The sequence below is a fragment of the Ostrinia furnacalis genome, unplaced genomic scaffold, assembly GCF_004193835.3.
Source record: "Ostrinia furnacalis isolate ACB-3 unplaced genomic scaffold, ASM419383v2 OfSCF5051, whole genome shotgun sequence".
NCBI lineage: Eukaryota > Metazoa > Arthropoda > Insecta > Lepidoptera > Crambidae > Ostrinia > Ostrinia furnacalis.
In genome coordinates, this window is record NW_021135290.1 from 963,105 (window position 1) to 986,810 (window position 23,706).

General features: G+C 37.7%; 2 protein-coding genes across 2 annotated transcripts in view; both read left to right on the forward strand.

Annotated features, from left to right (window-relative positions):
- LOC114360478 (nose resistant to fluoxetine protein 6) overlaps positions 1 to 23,706 on the forward strand; it is a 55,591-nt gene that overhangs the window by 25,647 nt on the left and 6,238 nt on the right. The window contains exons 2-5 of the mRNA XM_028315200.1: positions 9,187 to 9,306; positions 18,566 to 18,699; positions 20,853 to 21,025; positions 23,379 to 23,557. Of these exons, the coding sequence (XP_028171001.1) occupies positions 9,187 to 9,306; positions 18,566 to 18,699; positions 20,853 to 21,025; positions 23,379 to 23,557 (606 nt within the window). The remainder of the gene's footprint in view (positions 1 to 9,186; positions 9,307 to 18,565; positions 18,700 to 20,852; positions 21,026 to 23,378; positions 23,558 to 23,706) is intronic.
- Positions 15,302 to 17,727, forward strand: LOC114360462 (general transcription factor II-I repeat domain-containing protein 2-like). Its single transcript, XM_028315182.1, has 2 exons — positions 15,302 to 15,983; positions 16,416 to 17,727. The coding sequence occupies exons 1-2, from the start codon at positions 15,641 to 15,643 to the stop codon at positions 17,519 to 17,521; spliced, it is 1,449 nt and encodes a 482-aa protein (XP_028170983.1). The 5' UTR covers positions 15,302 to 15,640; the 3' UTR covers positions 17,522 to 17,727.

The window sequence follows — 23,706 nt, forward strand, 5'->3', positions numbered from 1 at the left end:
GGTCACGTAGACGACGTCACTACATCCTGGGTTTCCTCAGTTAGAATTATAAGCTCTACATAAGTATGTGACCTGTTTTCGAAATAACTTGAATAGTTGATTCGTTTGTTTTTCAGTGGGTAGGTGTTGTTTAGGCAACATCCTTTGCGAGTGAAAAAGGACAGGTGAATTACTTTGCACGCAAACGTTTGCAATTGAATGTGGTTATCTAAACAGAAGTCTGTAGTCAGGCTGTTAGTGATTTAAAGGATGTTTTGGCTTATCGTACACATCTAAATTGTAAAACTCGGATTTTGATGCATGGTTAAAAGATAATGGAAACGCATTAACGCAATTTAAATTCAAGACTGAAAATCTATAGATCTTAGGTTATACTCAAAGTGATGTACAAATCGTTTCATTTAGTTACTATGTAATATGATTTAATATCCAAAATTATAAATAATTTTACCAAGATAAGCGTAACACACTTGGTCAGGAAAATAAATGCTTATTCATTAAAAATCAAATTAGAAGTGAGTGTTACAACTTATCAATTAACAGAAACTACTGGTTCATGTAATATAGACCAAATGTTACTTTTAACTTACGAGTACATCACGTGATCTTACTTTTCCCTGTCATAATGAATCGTGGTTATAATTATGCAGATATTTTCAATGACCTTATAACAGTTACTGAGATATTGAGCCCGTTATATCAGCAAAAGTGTCGTGTCTTTAGCCGGCCTCATTAAGTGAGCTGAATCGAAACAATATCCATTTCAGATGATAAATAACCGACAGAGGTCGGAGCGGTGACCAGCCTTGACTCGTGGTGTTGCACCTTCGCACCACGAGGCCAGTTCTGAGGAAGTGAAATAAATCGAAAATAACGTACATCAAGCGATCTTGTAACAAATCATTGTACCGACGACAGCACATCTTGTACATTTACATACTTATACATTTTTATTGCAAATTCGCCACTACTACAACTGCATTTCCTACGTACTATTTTAAAAAACATACAAATAAAGAAATTGTGAAACTTTGCATGAGACTTCAGTATTTATCTTGATGTACACACGTCCACAGTGTTAACTATCCATTTCCGTTTTTGTTCTTGCTCTCTGTGATTATTTGCAATAGAACGATACGTCCATGACGGCAATGGGCAGTTTACACTGTTGCCGATAGTACCTACTAGTAGTTGTCTGTAATTTTATGATTAAGAAAGTACCTAACGAGAACTCACTATTTGCCAGGAGAGGGATTAAGTTGACAAACTAACGTAGAATTATATTGCCCGCTATGAGATAGATCTCTCCTACCTAATTGCACCTCCAGTGATCTGTCCGTCACATCCTCCCTACACTGTCATTAATAAATAAGTTTCTGGCCTGCAGGGCTAGGATGTGCGCCGTGATAAAATCTTATCGACGATTTTAGACGACAAATGTATGAGCTCATCGAACTTCGTGCAAAGTGCCTTGATAAAAGTTTATAGTATCGCCCATCCTAGGCCTACTGTAATAGTTACACGTTGATAGTCCCTCTTATAATAGCTAAATTATGTTTTTAGTAGTTTTTCCTGTAGGTATTGACGTTCATAATTTTTAACCCGAAACAAATAAGCCTTTAAAGCATTTGATTTTTGATTGATTGAATAAGGTCAACAGCCCCCCTAGACAAAACGCACTTTTTGATCGAATCGAAAATCGAATCCGTCAAAACTCCATACAAAAAAGGGGCTTTTCGACCACTTATCGACTGTCTTGTCTAGACCCACAGTTCCTCAATTTCGTAGATGCAATAGTTGCGTTACAACTTTTTCATGACTGGCAGAAATAAACAGTTTTTTACTTAAAGATCTATGATTTCCTGAATGATCAATTGTGGTTTGGGAGAATCCATAAATTACACTGTGGTTTAATGTTTTATACAATAGTTATAACAAATTATAGAAGATGTGCTCATTCCCTAGATAAGTAACGATTGTCAATAAAATTGTAATACAAGTAGACGAAACAAGAATACTTTTCAACAAAGAGTTTCAGAATCGGATTGTACCTACAAAGAAACACCCGCTATATTATTTTAAATTGAGATAAGCAATTACCATTATTAATTGAGGTTCGTTAAAATAAAAATGCGAGTTCCTAAAAAGATCGATGTTTCGGTAAGAGGAAATGCAGTATCAGGGACACAATGCGGTGCCATCAGAGAACAATTAGGGTTGGCAACGATACATTATTATTGTTATACTAAAGGAGTCAGAACAAAGCAAAATAGTTATATTTACCAGGAGCAGTTCTGCAGCAGAAGCAACACTGAGCTCTCTGTTTTTTTGCATCGCTGCGGCACATTTAGACCTTAGCGCAGGATTTTCTTTTTTATTCCTTGTCATGTACTATTTTTCTTGCTACTCCTGGGTTTATTACTCGTATTATGCTTATTGTGTGTAAATGTGTTTTGCAAATAAATCTTATATCTATCTATCTATCTATCAGTTTAAGTTCCACCGCCGCACTCAGTTTTTTAGACTCGCATTGAAGTTAATGGTCATTTTCATTATGAAAATACTGTCTACGTTTTATTTAAAACGGTCAAACATAACAATTACGTCTCAAAATAGAAGCACAACCAACTCAGTACCCACACTCTTTAAAATACTAAAATTTGCAAAAATAAGGCTTACTTATAAAAGCTTTACCTTCGAAGGAGGCAGCCCTGTGCGTTCAGAAGCACTGCGCCCGCAAATGTCATGGCGTCACAGTAAACGCTTCCGGGAGGAAGTGCGCTCTTGACTGATCATTATCATGAATGAATGCTTTCTTTTTTGCATTATTATTCAAATTATTCGCGAGTTCAAGGATCATAAAATGAACGCTGTACAAGTAACATTCTTGTGGATTCGGTTTACATGCTCTACAGGCTAGACGGGTTGAGGAGCCCTGAACAGGAAGAGTGGGGTAGTCCTATTTTATTCCACGAGAACGGCTAGTTTTATAGCAAAATACTCTAAAATCCTACTAATATCATACTAACCCTACTAATATTATAAAGGCGAAAGTTTGGATGTCTGGATGTTTGTTACTCTTTCACGCAAAAACTACTGAACGGCTTTTGTTGAAACTTTACAGTGTTATTGTTTATAACCCAGATTAACATCATCTATCAACATGATATCTAACGGGGGTAAAACGAGGTCCACGCGTACGAAGTCGCGGGCGGCCGCTAGTATAATATAACGTAGGTAGGTATATTAGGTACGTACTCGTATACTATAAGCATCTCACGCAACAAAAAAAAAAAAGTCCACAACAGTGAACACAAAATTGACAAACAATTGAACGTATCATTTTATTATCCAATCAAGCAGATAATTAAATTGATTTTAACAATGAAACATGAACTGCTGGTCGGAAACAGACAAACGAACACTTGTCGTATCGCCAATATTACACTTATACATTGTTTAAACGTTTCTCTAAGGGGAAGTGAATTTATAGATTACTGTTATTTAACATGCTTACCTACTGAAAAAATTGTGTCTTTTGACTTGGAAATGTTAATCAATTCGTATTGTTTACTTCAAGTTAAGTCAGTACACATTTTAACTTTTAACGATGTTTAAAAGTATATTAATGTTATTTTACGCGAGGAAAACAGCTTTTTGTAAGCCTTCGATTTTGAGAAAAGCCGAGAGTATTTTGATCCATAACACATAAATAAACTACGTATTTGAAGTTTCTATCATTTACCAACACTTCATTCTATCCCTGAAAACCGTACTAGTTTTCAATTAACTACAAAATGACATTTTAATAGCTTTCAAGTCATAAAATAAGTAGTAAAATGAAGGTGACGTCATACGATATTAGAGGTGGGCGCCGATATAAAATTGGCCGGCGGCGGCGCGCCGACTTTTTGACCTCGGCGGCGGCGGCGTCGGCGGCGTGACCTTGTTTGACCTTTGTNAACCTGATGAAAACTAGTTATTTAAGTATTAATTAGGAGCTAAACTGAGACTAATTATAGGGAATTTATGAATAAAAGACGGAGCGTTACGAGCAATGGCGGCGTGTATTTCGGAGAGAAAAAAAAAAAAAAGTGGCGACACCTAGTGTCAACTTAAGAAACAAATTTAGGGCTGCGTTCATATTTCAACACTCCTTTTAGGCGTATGATTGCCTGTGCCAGGAGACAACGCTCTGCATAACTATAGGTGTTTTGTGTAAATTCTACTCAAAATCAATAATAAAGAAATATTATATTATTCTACAATTATTATATTTTTATAAATATAATGATGTGAATATTATGTGTACTTACTGTAGGACGTGCTATGTGTATTATATTAGGAGTGTGCATTGTGTGTGTGTTATGTTAGTTTATAGATTTGTATGTATGTTGCGTATGTATAGTATGGTGTATGTGTAGTGTTGTGTGTGTAGTGTAGTGTATGTATAGTGTAGTGTATGTGGAGTGTAGTATGGTATGTATGGTGCTTGTATTCATATTTTATTTTATTGTAAAATCACTTCATGAATTAACCAAAGCCTCAACTTCGTAGTAGTCTAAGTCTTGTAACCATTTTTTCATTGTAGATTTGCAATCTGAGAATGTTTTTTTATATAGATCAAGCTTTTTATTTATTTTATTATAGAGATGGGAAGATCGGAAATCAAATTGCATTTGAGCAAACTTTGTTCTGAGTTTGGGAATGGCTGCTACTTTGAACTGACGAGCTCGTCTTTTATCTTTAACGCGAGGGTCGTATGTCAATGTTTTGTGTTTTTTTAATATTAACCCCAGGATATAAAGTTTTCTCACAGATAACAATTTGCTAGTATGGTAGATACCCTGGGTTGAAAAAGTTCTTTTTTTAAAATACATTATTTTGAGTAATGCTCTTTGAGCTCTTTCGATCATCAGAAAACGCGTTTTATGGGCACCACCCCAGACTGAGATACAATATGTTGTTACCGACTGAACCAGAGAAATGTATATTTCATTCAGTAAATTCCTAGTGGTATGGGCGTTATTTTCCAGATTTGTAGGAACAATGTGTCTCAGTGTCCGGAAGATCCAATTAAATTTACGTATCCTTGATACAGTCATTTCTATCTGTGGATACCATGAAAGCCTATGGTCCACCATCACTCCCAAATATTTTACAGACTCTACTTTGTTTATTGAGGGACAATTGCAGTTATGACTGTTTATCTCATTACAAGTATGTATTTTTATATTAAAGTCTTGATTGGGTTGAGAGTTATTGTTTGAATCTTTATGTTACCACCCCAAACCTACCTTGATGTTACCACTAAAAACCAACCTTGATGTTACCACTGAAGGTAGGCAGTACATTGAGACCATATTCTTCATGTCTAGTGTAAAATAATATTCCCTACAAAATACAGGTTACAATATAGGAAACCTAAAAAGACCTTAAACCGTCAGCCCACCTTAAAAACATGAAAGAATACAACTGTTGGTCTATTTGTACTTATAATATTTAAAGAATTATCCTACAACTCCTAAGCATTAAGGAGTTGTACCTACCTACCTACCATGACCAGTTTTTCTTCAAATTCGCATGAAACCACCCTTTTGATAATACCTATTCAACAAAAAAATAATCGTTCAAATTGGTTCATAATCGGCGGAGATATTACGTATAAAAAAGTTCATCCCCAATTTTCCACCCTTGGGGGTGAAATATTTTCTTCAAATTCGCATGAAACGACCCTTTTGATAATACCTATTCAACAAAAAAATAATCGTTCAAATTGGTTTATAATCGGCGGAGATATTGCGTATAAAAAAGTTCATCCCCAATTTTCCACCCTTGGGGGTTGTTTTTTTTATTATTAAATTTAAATGGAACCACCCTTGAGGTAAAAAAAAAAAAAAAAAAACATACGGGTCGAATTGAGAACCTCCTCCTTTTTTTGAAGTCGGTTGAAAATAAAACATATTTACCTCAATCTTGGGTTTTCATTTTACTGTGTAGATATTTTTGCATTTTAAGTTATAAGGTTCTTGTTAATATTTTTAAGGGATGAGTATCTACAATTCATTGTAATAAACCTCAGATCCTTAAAATCCTTACATAATTGGTTTTAGTTGTATTAAGGGTGAGGAGGTTGTTTTTCAGCCATGATGCGACCTTCATTAAGAGCGTTTACGCGAAGCGCGGCGTTTCAAGGGGCAACATTGGAAATGATTCGCGCGCGGCGTTTTTTAATAGTTTTCAAACGTTTATAGCAAAANGGATTGGACTGTCGGTGGAATATTATATTCAGTGCTGTTTTATTTATATTTATGGTCTCTCCATGTCATCCTACGGTCCAGGATGTTAATGCAGGTTGATTGCAGCAATGTGTCGAGGTCTAGATTGGCCGGAGGATAAGTTTCACGTCTTAAATGATAATAAGGTGAGACTTCGGGGCTTGATTACATGCGCCACTTGGTCAGCCAAGCAGCTGACTTTGCAACAGTCTTTAAGATCACAGTTACATTTGAGGAAGGCCGCAGCTTTCTGGTGTCTGGGCTACTTTACTAGTAGATGTTATAGAGTATCGGACCAAGTATAGAGTCCTGCTGGGGTACTCCAGCTCTGCAGCTAAAAAGAGAAGATTTTGTAACCGAGTTTGATTTAAAACTGTCTGTCACTGAGATAAGAATCCATCAGCAGGTAGTAGAAGTCTGCTAAAAGGTACTTTTTAATTTAACAGAGTAGTTAGTCCTTTATGATAAACCCAGCTGAAGCCGCAGCGAAAGCAGACGTACAGGATTCTTTCTTTTCCCAACATTGTACTGATTTTGGTTGGTCTGGTTTCTACTAATTTATGTTCGGGTATACTATATTACATGGGTCATACTTAGGCAATATACGAGCAAGAATGATCCTTTTCCATAATTTTAACAATACAAATGTCATCATCAATATGGATCAATCTTCTACTTTGAACTTGAGGAGGGTAAGCGGAAACATGGCGGTCAACTCCTCAGATAGTCAAGTACAAGGATCTCCAGAAGCAGCATACGAAAAGATACTAAATGAGCCCTCTCAAATCACAATGGGAAGGTTTGGCAGCACAGCACCTAGAATGGCGGGAGATTGTGTTGTGTAGAGGCGAGTCCGCGAATTCAACGAGCAGCGCACAACTGAACTCTACGCAAAACGCGATGATGTAAATCCCGTCCATCTGCCGCCATTCACTATAATTATGTTGGCAGTGGGTAATTACTCTCAATGTGCGAGGAGTTTGCCGCGAAGATCGGCTATGTAAGCCATCTTCGGGCGCACCAGCGCCGCTAAGACAGCTAAGTCGAAGTGGTCACCATGACCGAAATCGGTCGGATGAACCATCATCATCAGTAGGAATCAAAGGCAGGCATAGCTGCAAGTCTCAGATCAAATCCAATGCTTGATCTTATTTTTTTGATTGAATTGTGGATTTTTTGGATTATCCGTGTAAACCGGCTTGTCATGTAGCAAAGGTCTGAGATTTTTCTTGTCAGTTCGCACTCATGTGTTACCGGACCTAATAAGCGGAGAACACTTTGAGGGAGGTACTTGGTTGCCTTCCAGAGGTTGTGGTTCCCATTTGCATTCCGAGACATATTTGCCAATCTCTGTGTGAGTGATTCGCTTAAAGTATAGTCCAATAGTGTGGTTTGTCTGCCAGACGAAGGCGGGGATTTTTTTCTTAACAGCAAGAGGGACCGGCGCCTCTCAATTATTTACTAGACCAAGCAGCAACTTGAATAATGTACTTGATTAATTGTTAATATAGTTAGTGTTAAGTTATTCAATCAATTTATTAGTATATCAACGGAATTAAGTTCGCCTTGTGTACCAATTTATAGGCATTAAAGAATAAATAGTATAGTTAGTTCTTCTGTTATATGGTTACTGATGGTTCAAAAATGGGCCTTTTTGGCGTGTATGGGGAGCAGCCGAAGCTTAGGCTATCTCAAATCCTGGGTAAATTTGCCTCTATCTTTCAGGCAGAAGCATTATTGAATGTGCGGAAGCTAACCTGCGAAAAAGTTATGCCAACCACATCATTTACATTAACTCAGACAGTAAGGCCGCGCTGATGGCCTTAAACTCAAACTTAATGACCTCAAAGTTGGTAGAAAACTGCATGAGTCGACTAAATACCCTATAAAAACGTAACAGAGTAACGCTGAGATGGGTTCCAGGTCACGCGGGAATCGTGGACAATGAAAATGCCGACGAACTGGCCAGAACGGGTGCGGAGGGAACACAATATGGTCCAGAACCCTTTTGTGGCATTCCCAAAAGTCTCGCTCGAATGACCTTGGAGAACATCTATCTAAACAAATCCTTTAAGGCATAGTCAGACACGCCAGAATTAACTCATTCCAAACTATCCGAATCCTAGCACTGTCCGAATCAAGAACGTGCAGGATGTGCCAAGAGGCAGATGAAACGCCACTACACATTCTCACGGCCTGCGGACCTTTGATGCACAAGCGGAGCTTACACCTGGGCAAACAAATCCTAAGCCCACAAGATGTAAAACATATCGCCCCCCAAAATATACTGTAATTCCTAATAGATGCAGGACTCGGAGGCGAACTGTAAGGAAAATAGCGGCGATCACAATAGATCTGTCCGGTCGCAGTGATACTTACTAGGACTTTATTGAACTAGAATAGCCGCTTAAATCAATAAAAAAATAGTTCTTCTGCGTTCGAAACACAGTATAGGAGAGGAATAAATTGCAAATAGTTTGTACAGTATCAGTATCGGCGCGCCGACAGCTGGTCGTCGGCGGCGGCGGCGTGAAAAAATTCGCGGCGGCGGCGGCGCGCCGGCGTGGCGCCCACCTCTATACGATATACAAAATCTATTGAAGAAATGCGTTTAAACAACTCGTAATCAGGCTTTTGTTTTCTAATTGCATAGTATAAACAGCAGTTTTCTTATGCCTGTTTTCACCAACAATACCTAATTGTTAACTGACCCCTATGAAAACAGAATTCCTATTAAATGTTACCATAGGGGTCGTTAAAAAATAGGGATTGATGGTGAAAACGGGCATTAGATTTTTAGGTTTACGTACCTAAAAAAGAAATAGCGAAAACCTTACACCTAGGATCACTTTGTTGTCTGTCTGTCTGTTAATACCGTTTCTTTATTAGTTTTTTGAACTTGTTCCAGTGGAGGACGCGAGCGGGCGCTACACGTCGATGTTCTACTGGGGCAACAACTACTGGACCGGCTCCGCGGAGCTGTGCCAGATCCTCAACCAGCAACATGCGCCCGCGCCCAGGCACAACAGTGAGTAAATTTATTTTATTTTATTTATTTATTTAATAGAACAACCAACAAGACTTACACTAGAAGACAATCAATATTTACAACGTATTTAAACTTACTCTAAGTGCTGCCTTAATTATAGGTTGCCACGGCATGCAATAGTGGACTTATACATTTAAACAGTGTCTACACTAAAAGAAAAGTTTCTTCAGCGAGTATTATTTAGCTGGAATAACATTTCGTCAGCGACTTGAAGCGAAGCTGTTTAGGATTTTGCGCTTAAATGAAGGTAGCTTGTCCCGAAAGAAATCAAAATCCAGATCGAGGTTTCTTGAGATACTGTTAAACTGTTATTACCTTTCTTTTCTTACACTGATTACTGGTTTTAAGATTACGTTTAGATTTTAGAACATTTATCTAATACCTCACAAAAGTAAGATATGTATGGTACAAATCTACGACCTTTTGCTTGTTGAACGACTGCTCTGGCTGAACGTTGTTGCACTGAACCAAATCGTGTACCGATTTGGTAATTCTGTCAATTAGTAGGTACCTAATGTAAGTCAATTTCTTAATGTAGTTAAAAAGTACTTATAAATGTTGCATATTCTATACATAATATATGAACAAGAGCATAACTAAATAAAGCTTTTAATAAGTTTATAAATAGCTTTAGTGCATTGTAGCAAATTACTGATGCAATATAAAGTGCAATGGCGACTTGAATTACTAAGTGCTGGGCGATCAAGGACATTGTTAATTAAATTCAAAGTTCTAATGTTCAAATAGTATCACTATCTAATTATTGTAGGTACCTATAAATATACGAAATGCGACTAAAAATTTTACGTACCTTGCTACATCAATCTTCTAGGTAGGCCCATCTCCACCCGAACCACTGCCACATTGTAACACCGTCACTAATAAATAACAATAAAGAATACATTTTAGTTTCTTGTCAGTTAAGTATTCTATAAATTCTGAACTCAAAAACTAATAATAATTCACAGCGCGTACTGACTGAGTAACAACGCACCCAACAATGACCGATTTGGCAACTGGAGAATGCATAAAACCGAACTACCCTCAAGTTTATAAATAAAAATATTCTTGCCACCAACACTAGGTACTACCAACATTCAAGTATTAACATATTACTCATTTTTAATTTAAAAAGTTACAACCTAACTACCTACATTTAATGAAAACTCATTCTTATTTACGATTGATTTGCAATAACTAAATTAAGATCATCAAGTCATCATCACACATATTGAACAACACGCTCTAATAATCGGCGAAACCGTCACTTCTCAAGGCTAGGCACAGTTAATACAAATATCATAATACACCAACATAATGATAGTAATCAAGCTCTGTGTTAACTGATGGAGGCGTTGATATTCGTATCGGTTGCAATATGAGTGATTAATGAGTTTGGTGTTCTTAATTATTCGTTTAGTTATAATGTCTAAGCAATTTAGCATGAATGGGAGGATCTAGCTAAGCTACGAGTATGTCGTTCTTTTCGTGTCTTGTAAAATGTTAGCTGCTTTCGCCATTTTTCACATCGCATTACGGACTTTAAAGGTACACAGTATTGAATGAAAATGACGTCAATATTATTTCATTTTAGTCTAGACAGAAAATAAGTTAACTTTTATAAATAACTTTCGATATGAATATTGAGCACTTAAAATCGAAAAATACACTTTATTTTTATTTTATTTATTTGGTCAACCAACAAGACAAACACGCATACAAGAAAATTAATTATTATAACTAAAAGTGCGTAATTTTTTTTTGTTTTCTGTTGCCCCAAACTATTATTACCACTGATATGAGATAATTAACACTACAAATAAGACTGACATGCGATTACGATATTCCCTGTTTCAGACCAGTCGTTTCGCGTTTCTAAAACATGCTATTTGAAGAGGTTTGTCAGGTAGCCAAGTATTTATCTGTTAACTGGACCCGAAAAACCAGGCTGGTCTTCCGGTGTCCCAACACCGTATTTATTTTCTAGCCATGCCCTAAGGTTGCCACATCACCGTAGAACATAGCATTTCACCCTCGCAACTCAAACTATGGCGACACCATTCGTCCCAAATGACGGTTATTTTATGTTGCCAACCATAAGTACCATAACATCGGAAACTGCACTATAGCATGCCACTACAGGTTCACTCCCTGTTTGTAGGTTGTATTACATACTAGCTTTTGCCCGCGGCTTCACCCGCGTGAAATTTAGTATGTCACATATCGTCATAAATTATAGCCTTTGTGTTATTCTGGGTTATAAATAATAATACTGTAAAGTTTCATCAAAATCCGTTCAGAAGTTTTTGCGTGAAAGAGTAACAAACATCCAGACATCCAAACTTTTGCATTTATAATATTAGTAGGACTAAAGTCCAATGAAGAATGGATACTTCAATCGATGAAAGATTTTAATGAAATTATTTTATCGCGTTAATGAATTCAATTCATATAATCTTCAAAGAGAAGTTTTGGAAAACAGCTAAAACTTTGTAAAAGCTTGAACTTTTAATTTTATAACTCCTTATAAATATGTGCTTAACCAACTAACAACATTTTATTTTAAAGTATAACACACACACACACACACACACACACTACAATAACAAATCCTAGTGTTCCTTTTCTGATTAGATTAATTAGGTTAATTAATAGTTAATACGTTGCCATACATCACTACCATGTCTGAGTCATAGTAATATACTATCGGTTCTTAAATTAATTCTAAATTGTGCCAATATCTGGGGTGGTGGGAGCCTGATGACCTGTACTACAGGTATGCAAATACCTATCACAGGCATCAGTCTCACACAAACAACTGTGTTTTATGAATTTGTAATGTGCTTAATAACTTGTGTCATTGTAATGTTTGTGATGAGAAAATAAAGACTATTTATTATAAAGTAAAGTAACGTTAATTTGGATAACTCAATTTTATCTCCACTCTGCAACTGATAACCAAATTGCAAAGTCAATTAACTACTTCGTTGTTTAAAGTAAGCTATACCATTTTTAAATATCGCAATCCTAATTAGCATATCTACACTATTTTATCTCCAAAATTTTTAAGGTGACTGGGAATAAACATTTTAGGATATTCTCAAATTGGAAAGTTCATATTATTTATCCTTGTAAAGAAGTAAAGATGATTAGTCTAGCGTTTTTAATCGGGGTTTCATCATCATCATCATCATCATTCAGCCATTGGACGTCCATTGCTGAACATAGGCCTCCCCCAATGCTTTCCATGTTGATCGATGGCTCCCCTTTATCTGGTAGAAACTTGTTACGCACAAATTCATTTGGCATAACTCACTTGGCATAACCTTCTTTAACCGAATACTTATAAGGCATAAACATTGTTAAATATAATCATCGTTTGGCAGAATGTTTATAAACCCGAATTTCAATGGCATACTTTTAAGATAGCAGAATTTTATCCCAACTAATAAATGCGAAAGTAACTCTGTCTGTCTGTCTGTCTGTCTGTCTGTCTGTTACGCTTTCCCGCTTAAACCTCGCAACCGATTTTGATGAAATTTGGCATAGAGATAGTTTGAGTCCCGGGAAAGAACATAGGATAGTTTTTATCCCGGTTTTTGAAACAGGGACGCGCGCGATAAAGTTTTTCTGTGACAGACAAAATTCCACGCGGGCGAAGCCGCGGGCGGAAAGATAGTTTGACATAATTTCGATTAGCATAATGTTTATTTAGCAACCTTATCGGGGTTTATTTAAATTATTTCCAATATTAAACCAAACGATTAGCCAACCAGCTGACAAGCACGGAATTCCCAGCGTTGGTAACTCGGCTAACAATACGCAAGCGTTGCGTGCCGGAGGCTGATGTAACGAGCCGGGGCTCCTGCACTGGGTCAAGGGGAGGCGCTGACCGCACGCGGATGCGGAGCTTTTGAGGCTTTTGACAGCGAAAATAGGCTACACTCTAGAAAAGGTCGAAGTCCATGACTAGTCCAAATGTTAGAATTTTAACCAACTACCTACGGATTTGAATCTATGTTAGAATTTCAGTTAGCAAAGCTATTTATCATTTATCATGTATTTGGATCAATCATGTGCTTGTTACTTGTTACACCTATATTTAGTGTGTAGATTAATAGTTGAAATATACCTAAGAACACCTTAAAGTTAGGGAAGTTAATAGATCAATGAACTTAATTTTTAGAACTTTAAACACCATTCAGTATTGCGTATACATCTTAACCAAGCATCTCGAAACCCAAATATTGGTATTTTATTGTTTGACTTACCTAAATCTATTCGAAAAAATGATATCACTATGTATTTTACGCTAGCACAATATTAATTTAATCGTAAGAATGAACCAACTGTAAATTCTTGAGTCGTAATTTGTAATCATAATTTTAAATAATGTACGTACGTAATAGGTAATACACAATATTAATGATATGCATCTTAAGGCTNCCTTAAGCATACGGGTAGTGCGGAACTTTCCACGAAATACCCTGCTGGCCTTGCTATCACAATTAGGCGGTGTCTACTTCAATAAACCTTCATTTATTGTACTTTATACCGACTCCGTTACTGGTATTGTCACAAACATTTTAATTGACATACATAGTAAGGTCTTTTTGAAGGTACAAACGTGACAGATTTATGTCATGGCACTCATTTAGGGCTTTATTGTCCTTTACAGCCTAAACCAATTGTGATTCAAAGACTTTGTAGTGTCTTTTATTAGATTCATATTGAAATATCGCCATATTGTCGCAATAAAACGATTGAAGTTTTAAAGTTGTGGTTATTTGCAACGACTTCGTATCAATAGACAGTTTGACACCATACCCCAATAATTCAAAACCACATTTTTTTTAAAAAAGACCTTTCATTCTGATCTTAAAAACTTAATTAATTTTAAATTACCTGTAAATTACGATTTTTGTTCGCATTGTAATTGAAAAAAGTAGTTTAATTGAGTTGAAAAAATAGTGACGTCACTTGCTTGTAGTGCCATCAAAATCTATGGGAGAGTTTCGTTTTGACAGTTTAAAAAAGTACGTCAATTGATTGGTGGTGTCAACATGTCTATTCAGCGCGTTGATGTCTTTTGTACTGAGCGTTGAAATCTGCGCGTGCGCGTAGCATTGTAACTAAAATAATTGCGTTGTTAACGGACTAGTAGGTGGGTGTTTATTGCAATTGACAAGATAATAAAGTTAAATAGGATAAAGTTTTCATCACCCAAGTTAATTCATTGTTATCGTTAATTTTATGGCCAAATAAGATGTAACATGAAGAAATAAATAGTAACTTACAGGTGGTCAGTTAACTCCTGGGGGTCTCCGCAATTTCACACTTGTAACTTTTAACACTGCACTAATTTAAGTATACTCGATATAAATATAACTTTGCACATAATATAGCCTAATCACGACCTTAACTACAGACATCCCGAAATAATACGAGTAATATCAAAAAGATTTAACAAAACATTTAACTTGTGACCAACACTACATCCAAATGACCTGCACTGACGAACGTTTTGACTTTTAATTATGAATTCAAAATAAAACCGAACTACCCTACCAATTTTTACAAAGTCTAACCACTTTTGACAGAACCATTTTTCTCAATAAATATTAGTTATGATTGAGATTTTTGTACTATGTTCTTATGCAATAAAGTTTTTAATTAAAAAAATAGTTACCGAATGCTGCTTACTAAGCTTTTGGACTATAAAAACCATGCTAAACAGTTTAACGCCTACAAAGGCGCCTCAATTTGTTTAAGAGCAGTTTCACGTTGAAATGTCGTACCACACTGATAAATTCATTCAGGCACTCGTATTACTTCACAAAGTGAACTATTTTAGTGTCCTTAGGACAAGAACATACATTTTGCTGTGAAAATAAAGGGAAAAAATAGTCAAGAAATATGAAATACAAACATTACTCAAGGGATCCCACTCTGTCGACAATCTAGTGCAGCTATACTCAACCTGCGGCCCGCGGGCCGCATGTGGCCCGCCGGGCCTTTATCAGTGGCCCGCGTACACTCAGAGATAATTGTATACTATTTTGAATTTCGCGCCCATTCGCGACGCGTCGGCGAAATAGTGCACGAGCAGCAGAGAAAAACAATAGGTAACTAGATAGCCGGCCGCGGTCGGCGGTGCGTTCCATCCAGTGAGTGTTTGGCAGAAAGGGAGGTCCGCGAGCGGGAATCCCTCTTCTACGTGAGCGCGTGTCGTTCTGTTTGCCGGTTGCAACTTGTTTTGAGTTTGACTTATTGAAGTTGTTCAGTGTTTCGTTATTGTTTTAATTTAAAAACAATGTCAGGAGTATCTTCTAAGTATAAACGAAAGATATCTGATGAAAATAGATTGTTTCAAGATGAGTGGGAAACTGAATATTTTGTTGTGCCTAACAAAAACAGTGCAGCTACTTGTTTGATATGTCGTGAAAGTATTACATTGAAGAAATACAATATTTCTCGTCATTTTACTACAAAACATAATTCGTTCAACGACACGTTTCCTCCTGGATCGTCTTTAAGAAATGAAAAATTGCAGTTTTTTAAGAGATCATTAAATCAACAACAGAATGTTATGTCTGTTGCATTGTCACAAGACTCCGCGGTAACTAAGGCATCATACGAAATTTGTTACATTCTTGGTAAGCATATGAAACCTTTTACAGATGCAGAAATCGTAAAAGAATGCTTTGTTAGTGCTGCTGATATACTTTTTGATAAATTCAGTAACAAGAAACAAATACTAGCTGATATAAAAAAAATACAGCTTTCCGACTCAACCTGTACGAGGCGTATTGAAGACATTTCTAAATATATTCATGAAGATGTTTTGGATAACCTGAGAAAGTGCAAGTTTTTTAGTTTGGCTTTCGATTCCAGTACCGATATTTCAGCTACATCGCAATGCTCGTTGTTTGTTAGATATTGTACCGAGAATAATCTAATTGTCGAACAATTTTTGAAATTTTTATCAATGAAAGGTCAAACCCGAGGCATAGATTACCTTGATACTATTTGCAATTATTTAGAGCAGAATGATATTGACATTAAAAAAATTGTGTGTGTTTGTACAGATGGCTGTCCTTCAATGACTGGGTCCGAAAATGGATTTATTGCGTTGTTTAAGAAAAAATATAATTTAACTAATTTAGTGACATTTCACTGCTTTATCCATCAAGAAAACTTGATCGCGCGTGCTGTGAATCCCGATTTAGAAGCAGTAATGAAGACAGTAATCAATATTGTCAATTATATACGAGCAAAAGAATTGAACCACAGAAAATTTACAAGTCTTTTGGAAGAATTAAAAAGCGAGTATAGCGACGTCCTTTTACATACCTCGGTGCGATGGCTTAGTAGAGGAAAAGTTTTGGAAAGGTTTTTTTCTTTACGCCATGAAATAATGCTTTTTTTAGACCAAAATAATAAAATTTACCCTGAATTACAACAGGATGAATGGTGGTGTCTTTTAGCTTTTCTTTGTGATATCACAGAAAAATTAAATAATGTGAATCAGAGTTTGCAAGGTAAGGATAAGATAGTCTCCAATATGGCCAATACAGTATTTGCTTTTGAAGAAAAGATAAGTATTTTTTATAAAGAATTACAGAACAAAAATCTGCAAAATTTTTCCACTATGTTAAAGACCACAGAAGACCTTTCCAACATTTCTGAGAAAAACTGTGTTATATTTTTGGATTATATAACTGCACTGTTAAACGAGTTCCAAAAAAGATTTCAGGATCTAAGAAAAATAAGAAAATGTTTGTTACTGGTAGAAAATCCATGGCATTTAGAAACAACAACTATTGGTGAGTTGGCTTCAGTTTTAAACTGTAATTATTCACAGTTGTTTGATGAATTCATCGATTTTAAAAATGACACCAACCTAGAAGTTCTGTTTAAAGAAAAAAGGGAAAACAAAGAATATGTAGAATTTTGGAGCATTGTTCCCCAAAAATATAAAATGGTTCAGAGAAGTGCCCAAACCTTATTAACATTTTTTGGGTCTACGTACCTGTGTGAGTCGTCATTCTCAAAAATGAAATACATAAAGAACTTGTATAGGAACAAACTTACAGATTCTCACCTGGATGATGTAATAAGGTTAGCGTGCAGCGACAAGCCAGATCTGGACAAAGTAATGAAAAAGCGTTCACAGTTTCAAACATCACATTGAATGATTTACATCTGTTATTACTATTTTTCAAAATTTTAGTTTCTGTCTTATCGTTATCTTGGCTAATATTTTTAATTTTATTGTAACTACCTTCACTTTCTCGACCATTAAAGTAATTTTGGAAAACTAATTCTTTTTACTCCTAAATTATTTCTGCTTGCGGCCCGCGACATCATGACTAAACCGTGTTTGTGGCCCGTATAAAAAAAAGGTTGAGTACCGCTGATCTAGTGAATGGCAATCGACGACGATCTAGGAGGACGTTGTGAAAATCCTTGAGCCTCCTCTTCATCAAGCAGTGGACGTCCTTAGGTTAAACGAATTAAAAATTAGAGTATTTTATATTCTGTTGTGAGTAACCACGCGCCTCAAGACGAAAGTCTTTATTCAGTGTGTGGAAACGTGGCCTCTCACCATAGGCCAAAGTTGCACAGTGTGATATAAAAAGGGCTATGCTCGGTGTTTCTATACGAGATCAAATCAGAAATGGGGAGATCCGTAAACGAACTAAAGTCACTGACATAGCCCGACGAATTAGCAAGCCGAACTGGCAATGGTCAGGGCACATAGTACGTACACACATAGACGGCCGATGGGGCAGCAAGGTTCTGGAGTGGAGGCCACGTACCGGAAAACGCAGCGTCGGACGTCCACCCACAAGGTGGATCGACGATCTGATAAAGGTAGCAGGAAGGCACTGGATGCAGGCCGCTACCAACCGTGCGATGTGGAAGTCATTGGGGGAGGCCTATATTCAGCAGTGGACGTCCTGTGGCTGAAATGATGATGATGATGATGAAATATAGATGACCTACACTGAACTGTCCCACCAAACTCCAATAGTTTCCAACATGACAAAAATGGGAACCAGCGATCCGGTATTGACGGTGGCGCCCCCCTGTCAGTGTCACGGGTGGGACAGTTCATCGTATTGGGTCTATATCACTCACAGAGCGTGGTAGATGCGGGATGATGTTGCGCTGGCTGGCCACGACGTGTGGCTGAAGTGATGAACCACGTAATTAATGGTTGGTGTTGTTCCAGAGAGCAGTGGGTCGCAGATCTTCAGCGAGTGGCGGCAGGACGTGTCGATGTCGGGCTTCGGGCCGCCCTTCCAGGCCGCCTTCTACACCGTGCGCATCAGCGTCACCAGCGACATCGAGGATATTGTTAGCACCGTGAGTAACCTAAGTTACCTATACTAAGGTCCGTTTTGACCATCATTAAGAATATCTAAACTATAGTCTGGTCCGTGAGCACGTAGAATTTTGTCCAATGACCCCTAGCTACCCATCCTTATCGCTCGCGCGTAATTATGTTGCTATCGCGCTCGCACACTCACTGCGGGTGCCAGTCGCACAGTCGCTGTAATGAGGGCTATCGTTTTTATACTTAANCCTATTTATATTACCACTAACTGCTGAAAAACATTTTTGGCCTGATGGAAAGTGATGATCAGGCAAAAAGTGGAAGCGAGCTTCACCCGGATTCCTCGATTATAGAGCAACTGACTATCTTAGTTCCAACTGCCAAAACACAATGTGTTTCCCTCTAAAAATATGCTGATTTGAAATTTTCTTCCAGTACGCCGACAATACTGCCCTTCGAGCAATCTTGGAGAAGAGCTTCTGGTTCCAGCTGATTCTGAGTGCTGTGTACAGTGTCGATACCTTCTTCTGTTTAGGGTAAGTTCGTTTCTTTCGTCAGCTTTGTTAGACCATGCACATAAATAAGCACATGTATTACTGAATTTTGTTCACTGTATTATAAGGAGGTCACAAATGTAATAAACTTGTTTTGCAGAGGTATGCTGGTGACATTCCTGTACTTCCGGACCAACTCCAACGGAAAGCTGGACCTCATCACCAAGGGCCGCAGGAAGCTCACATCGGGAATCCTTCAGTTCATCGGACTGCTTGCGTACAGATTTGCCAGGTGATGCAAGCAATTTTTCAAAAGCAGGTTTCAACTCTCTACTCTAAGAGTGTAATGTGTACTATCGGGGACTCTTTCGCCTGACCACTTTGTAGAAATTTTAGCGTAAGCGCATCGCTCCGGTCACGTGCTCACCCCGTCTCTAATTGGTTACGCATTTTACTATATTTTTACTACGACCAATAAGAGACAATCAGGGCTTAGGTTGCAATACGAAATACCATTGTGCACTTTATTGTCATACGGTTAAGGTTTAAAACGAAATGTTTCTTTTTCTTCAATCTTTCTTAGTTTTAGGCTGAGTTGCGCCACCTAACTTTGACCGTAGCTATAACGGTAACCGGTGCTTTTTGTATGGAGCTTAACAGATTTTTGANACCTATGCCCGTGTATTTTTGATCGGTGTCAAATCGGAGTTTTTGGTGCGGGGTGCGCGGGTGTTGCTCGCGGCGTGAAGGTCAAACGCCCAAGGTCATTGAGGACTCTAATCGCCTTAACAGTTGGCACCCCTGGCGATTGACAGGACCTTACTCTACAGTGGCGCCATCTTGATGAGTGCAAATGCGATAGTCCTCCACCACTTTAGCGCTCACAAGTTGGTGCCACTGTCTTCGCTACTAGCAAGTGACAGGACCTTACTCTACAGTGGCGCTAACTGTTGAGCGCTAAAACGATAGCCCTCATTACATTCAATCCTTCCAACATAGATGAATATCGCTCAAGATAACTCACTACGTCACTGGCAGACCACCTCAAAACATTTGCTTGGAATAAGGTGTCCATAAAATCCTAGAGAAAATTATATCTGTAACTAAAATTAACGACTAAATATATAGTAATTGATGTACCTGTAACTACAGCGGTTTGCACAAAAACAGCGTTTATAGGTTTTAAAGAAATTCTGCTGTTTCTATCGCCTAAGAGGAAGACCGAAAAGATGGACAAGTGACATCCAGCAACAGACTGGAATTAACTGGATGCAAGTGGCTTGAACCGGCCCAGGTTGAAGAGTAGGCCTATGTTCGAAGTTTGTCTAAAACAGATAGATGTTTCTATATACAGGGTGTTAGGTAAATGGGTATATGAGCCGACACTAGCCCATGTTAACATGGTCATATAAATGGTATGGTGAAGTCAGAAAATTGATATCTTCATTTTAATTATTTTATTTTTCATACAAAACGGATTTTATAAAATTTATTTATTTTGTATGAAAATTAAAAAAATAAAATTATGATATCAAATTTCTGACTTCACCATACCATTTATATGCCCATGTTAACATGGGCTAGTGTCGGCTCATATACCCATTTACCTAACACCCTGTATATAAAAAAAAAGAATTATTTATAGTCTAAGATAGTATACTTTAGTAACTAATTGATGTTTTTTCCAGCGGCGCACGCTGCACCTAGGCCTGTGCCTGCCCGAATCCTGCTCGCGCGAGCGCGTGGGCGCGCTGGTGGGCGCTGCGCACGCGCCGCTCCTGCGTCAGAGCGTGGTCGCCGTCCGCTCGCCGCAGCATGGCGGATACACCTACACGAGTGACCCTACCTTCCAAGTTCTGCTGTGAGTATATGCCTTATGATGTACCCTCTTTTCAATCGTAACTACCTTGCTATTCGGTCGCAGCACCGCGGCTATACCTAAACGACTACACGAGTGACCTTACCTACTTGATTCTACTTTGGGTACTTGTTTCTTCCGTCTGATCCCTATTTTCCACGTAAGTAATTCTAAGGCTTGTAACTAACTTGCTATTCGGTGTCCGAGGCAGCACAGCGGATACACCTACACGAGTGACCCGACGTTCCAAGTGCTGCTGTATACTTATGCCTTCTTTCTTATGGCTGTGCCCTATTTTCAATCGTAACCCCGCCACTCTTTCCCACCTCTGCAACTGTAGAATCTACAGGTCCCTTGAAAACCCGTAAATCCCACCACTGCAACTGCAGGATCTAAAGGCCTCATGAAAATCCGTAACTGTATAAATTAAATAAAGTTTCTGTGGAAAAGATTGGTTCCTCCTCTTTGCCAGATAAGATCTAGATTTGTTCCGTTCGTTTCTAGCATTGTTGCTCCTGGGGGCAAAATCACACGATGGACTCCCTCCGAATGGGGAAAATGTATTGGGAAATTACGTTTTTTTTCCTATCGGAGGATTAAGTTGGGATTGGCCTTTGTGTAAGTATAGATAGGTTGGACAATTAAATCAATGGTCACTGAAAGTAGAAAAGTTGTTCATAGAAGACAGATTATATGATGATGATGATGATGATGATAGACGACCAATTAAATAGTTTCTTAATAAGGAGGCGTTAACGTAACGCATGATCATGCACTTATTATGAGATTTTTAGAAATGTTTCGTACACTTGCTCATGCGAATCCGGGGCAACCAAGTAATATAATTGCGTATATGATAGCTTGGGTAATTTATGTTTATTACTCAATCATACATCACTGACTGAATGGATGTTACTAAGCAAATGTAACTGGTAAAATATAGAGCTACGCGATAGCATCTTTTAATTTCAAAATTGACAATTTTCATTAAATGCAATCGGAATTTAAATTGTCCATTTATAAAATTGCAGTTACAATACTACAGCACAACAAACATTACCTAATTAAGTATTTACGTTTGGTTGTTTTGCAACGCATGTATTGCGTTAACAACAGCTACCATTTTGTTACAAATAATAAACCCAGCCGCGGGCGGATTTCAGCGTTTGCACGACTATACGTAAATGTGACCCACATTATAATATTATGCAATATCTATTTAATGTAATGGACACTGACTCATGTTGATTATGGTATTAAAAACTACACAGTCAAATAATGGAATTACAATGTGTATGGCAATACTTGACCTACATGAATCTCACATGAATGCCATGCGTCAGGGGAGTATCTATAGTCAACTGCTTAGCTGGTAGTCTGCAGAAAATAAGATAAAAGAAATACAAGTAATAGGTTCGGGGATTGTCAATGGGGAATAGTGGAATAAGCCAACAAATCTCGTTATTGGAAACATTTTTCTTTCCAGCGGTGTTTCGAACGCACAATTAATAGACACAAACCGTGCAAATCGCTTTACTGAAGAAAACCTATTCCTTTTCCTTCCTATTTTCTAATAATGTGTCGAAATTTTGTTTGTTTCTACCTTTAAAATTCTCATACTTTTATAATAGTTATTTTCTTAAATGTTATTATAATCAATTTATTTATAATATAAACCATTGTATGGGGTGGAGGGTTGGTAACCTGAGACACAGGAATCTTCCTAGTTCAGGTATCAACCCACCAACATTCTTACTTTTTGTTTTTCCTGATTGTTTGTTATCATAATACACTCGGCATCAAATAAATCTCACCTCCCGCGACAAGCACTTATCAAACGTATGCATCCCCACTTCCCACCAACATTGGTACCATTTGAAAGCCTAGTTCTAAACTTCATTTCATTGAAGGAAAGGTTTTTACCCCAAAAATGTGTCTTTAGAAGGATCCAGAGTCACTTCTTCAAAAAATAGGTAGTTACGCTTGAGCCAACTTTTATGGCTATAAAATTGTTAAATTGGGATTAATTTCTATCCATCTGTTAAAAAAGATACGTAAGATCATTATTTGGTTTTATAACCCCAAAAATTCGTCTACTTGGTCCCATAGGTGAGCCCCAAGTGAGGCCTTTTTTCAAGTCACATTTATGGTACCTGTTAATTGTTTATAAAAAAATTAAATGTGTTTTTCTTTAAGTTTATTTATTGGGCTTTCAAATAACACCAATATTGTTGGGGCACCATGATTGTGTCAGAAGAAAATCTATAAAGTTCGCGTCGCGGAAGGTGCGATTTATTTGATGTTGAGTGTATTATCTGTTATATTGGTGAGAAATAAACATTACTTTACTTTCCAGCGGTGTCTCGACCGCAGTAGCCATACTGCTGATCGTGGCGACGGCTTACGACCTGCGGCTGGCGCGCGAGGTGCGCCGGCGCCGGCGCCGCGCTGCCAATATGGCGGCCGCCGACAGCGGCGCGCGCGGCGACCTGAAGCTCGACCTCAATGGGCTGGACGACATCACTGTTGCTAATGGTAATATAATAGAAACAATATTGATATAAAGTGGAATACACATACCTGCCAGAGAACAAGAAAATACGCTGCAGCGTACATACTTCCTTTTCTTCATCAATTACCATAATGGCTACTGGCTTTGCAAGCTATTAACACTAGTTGTGATC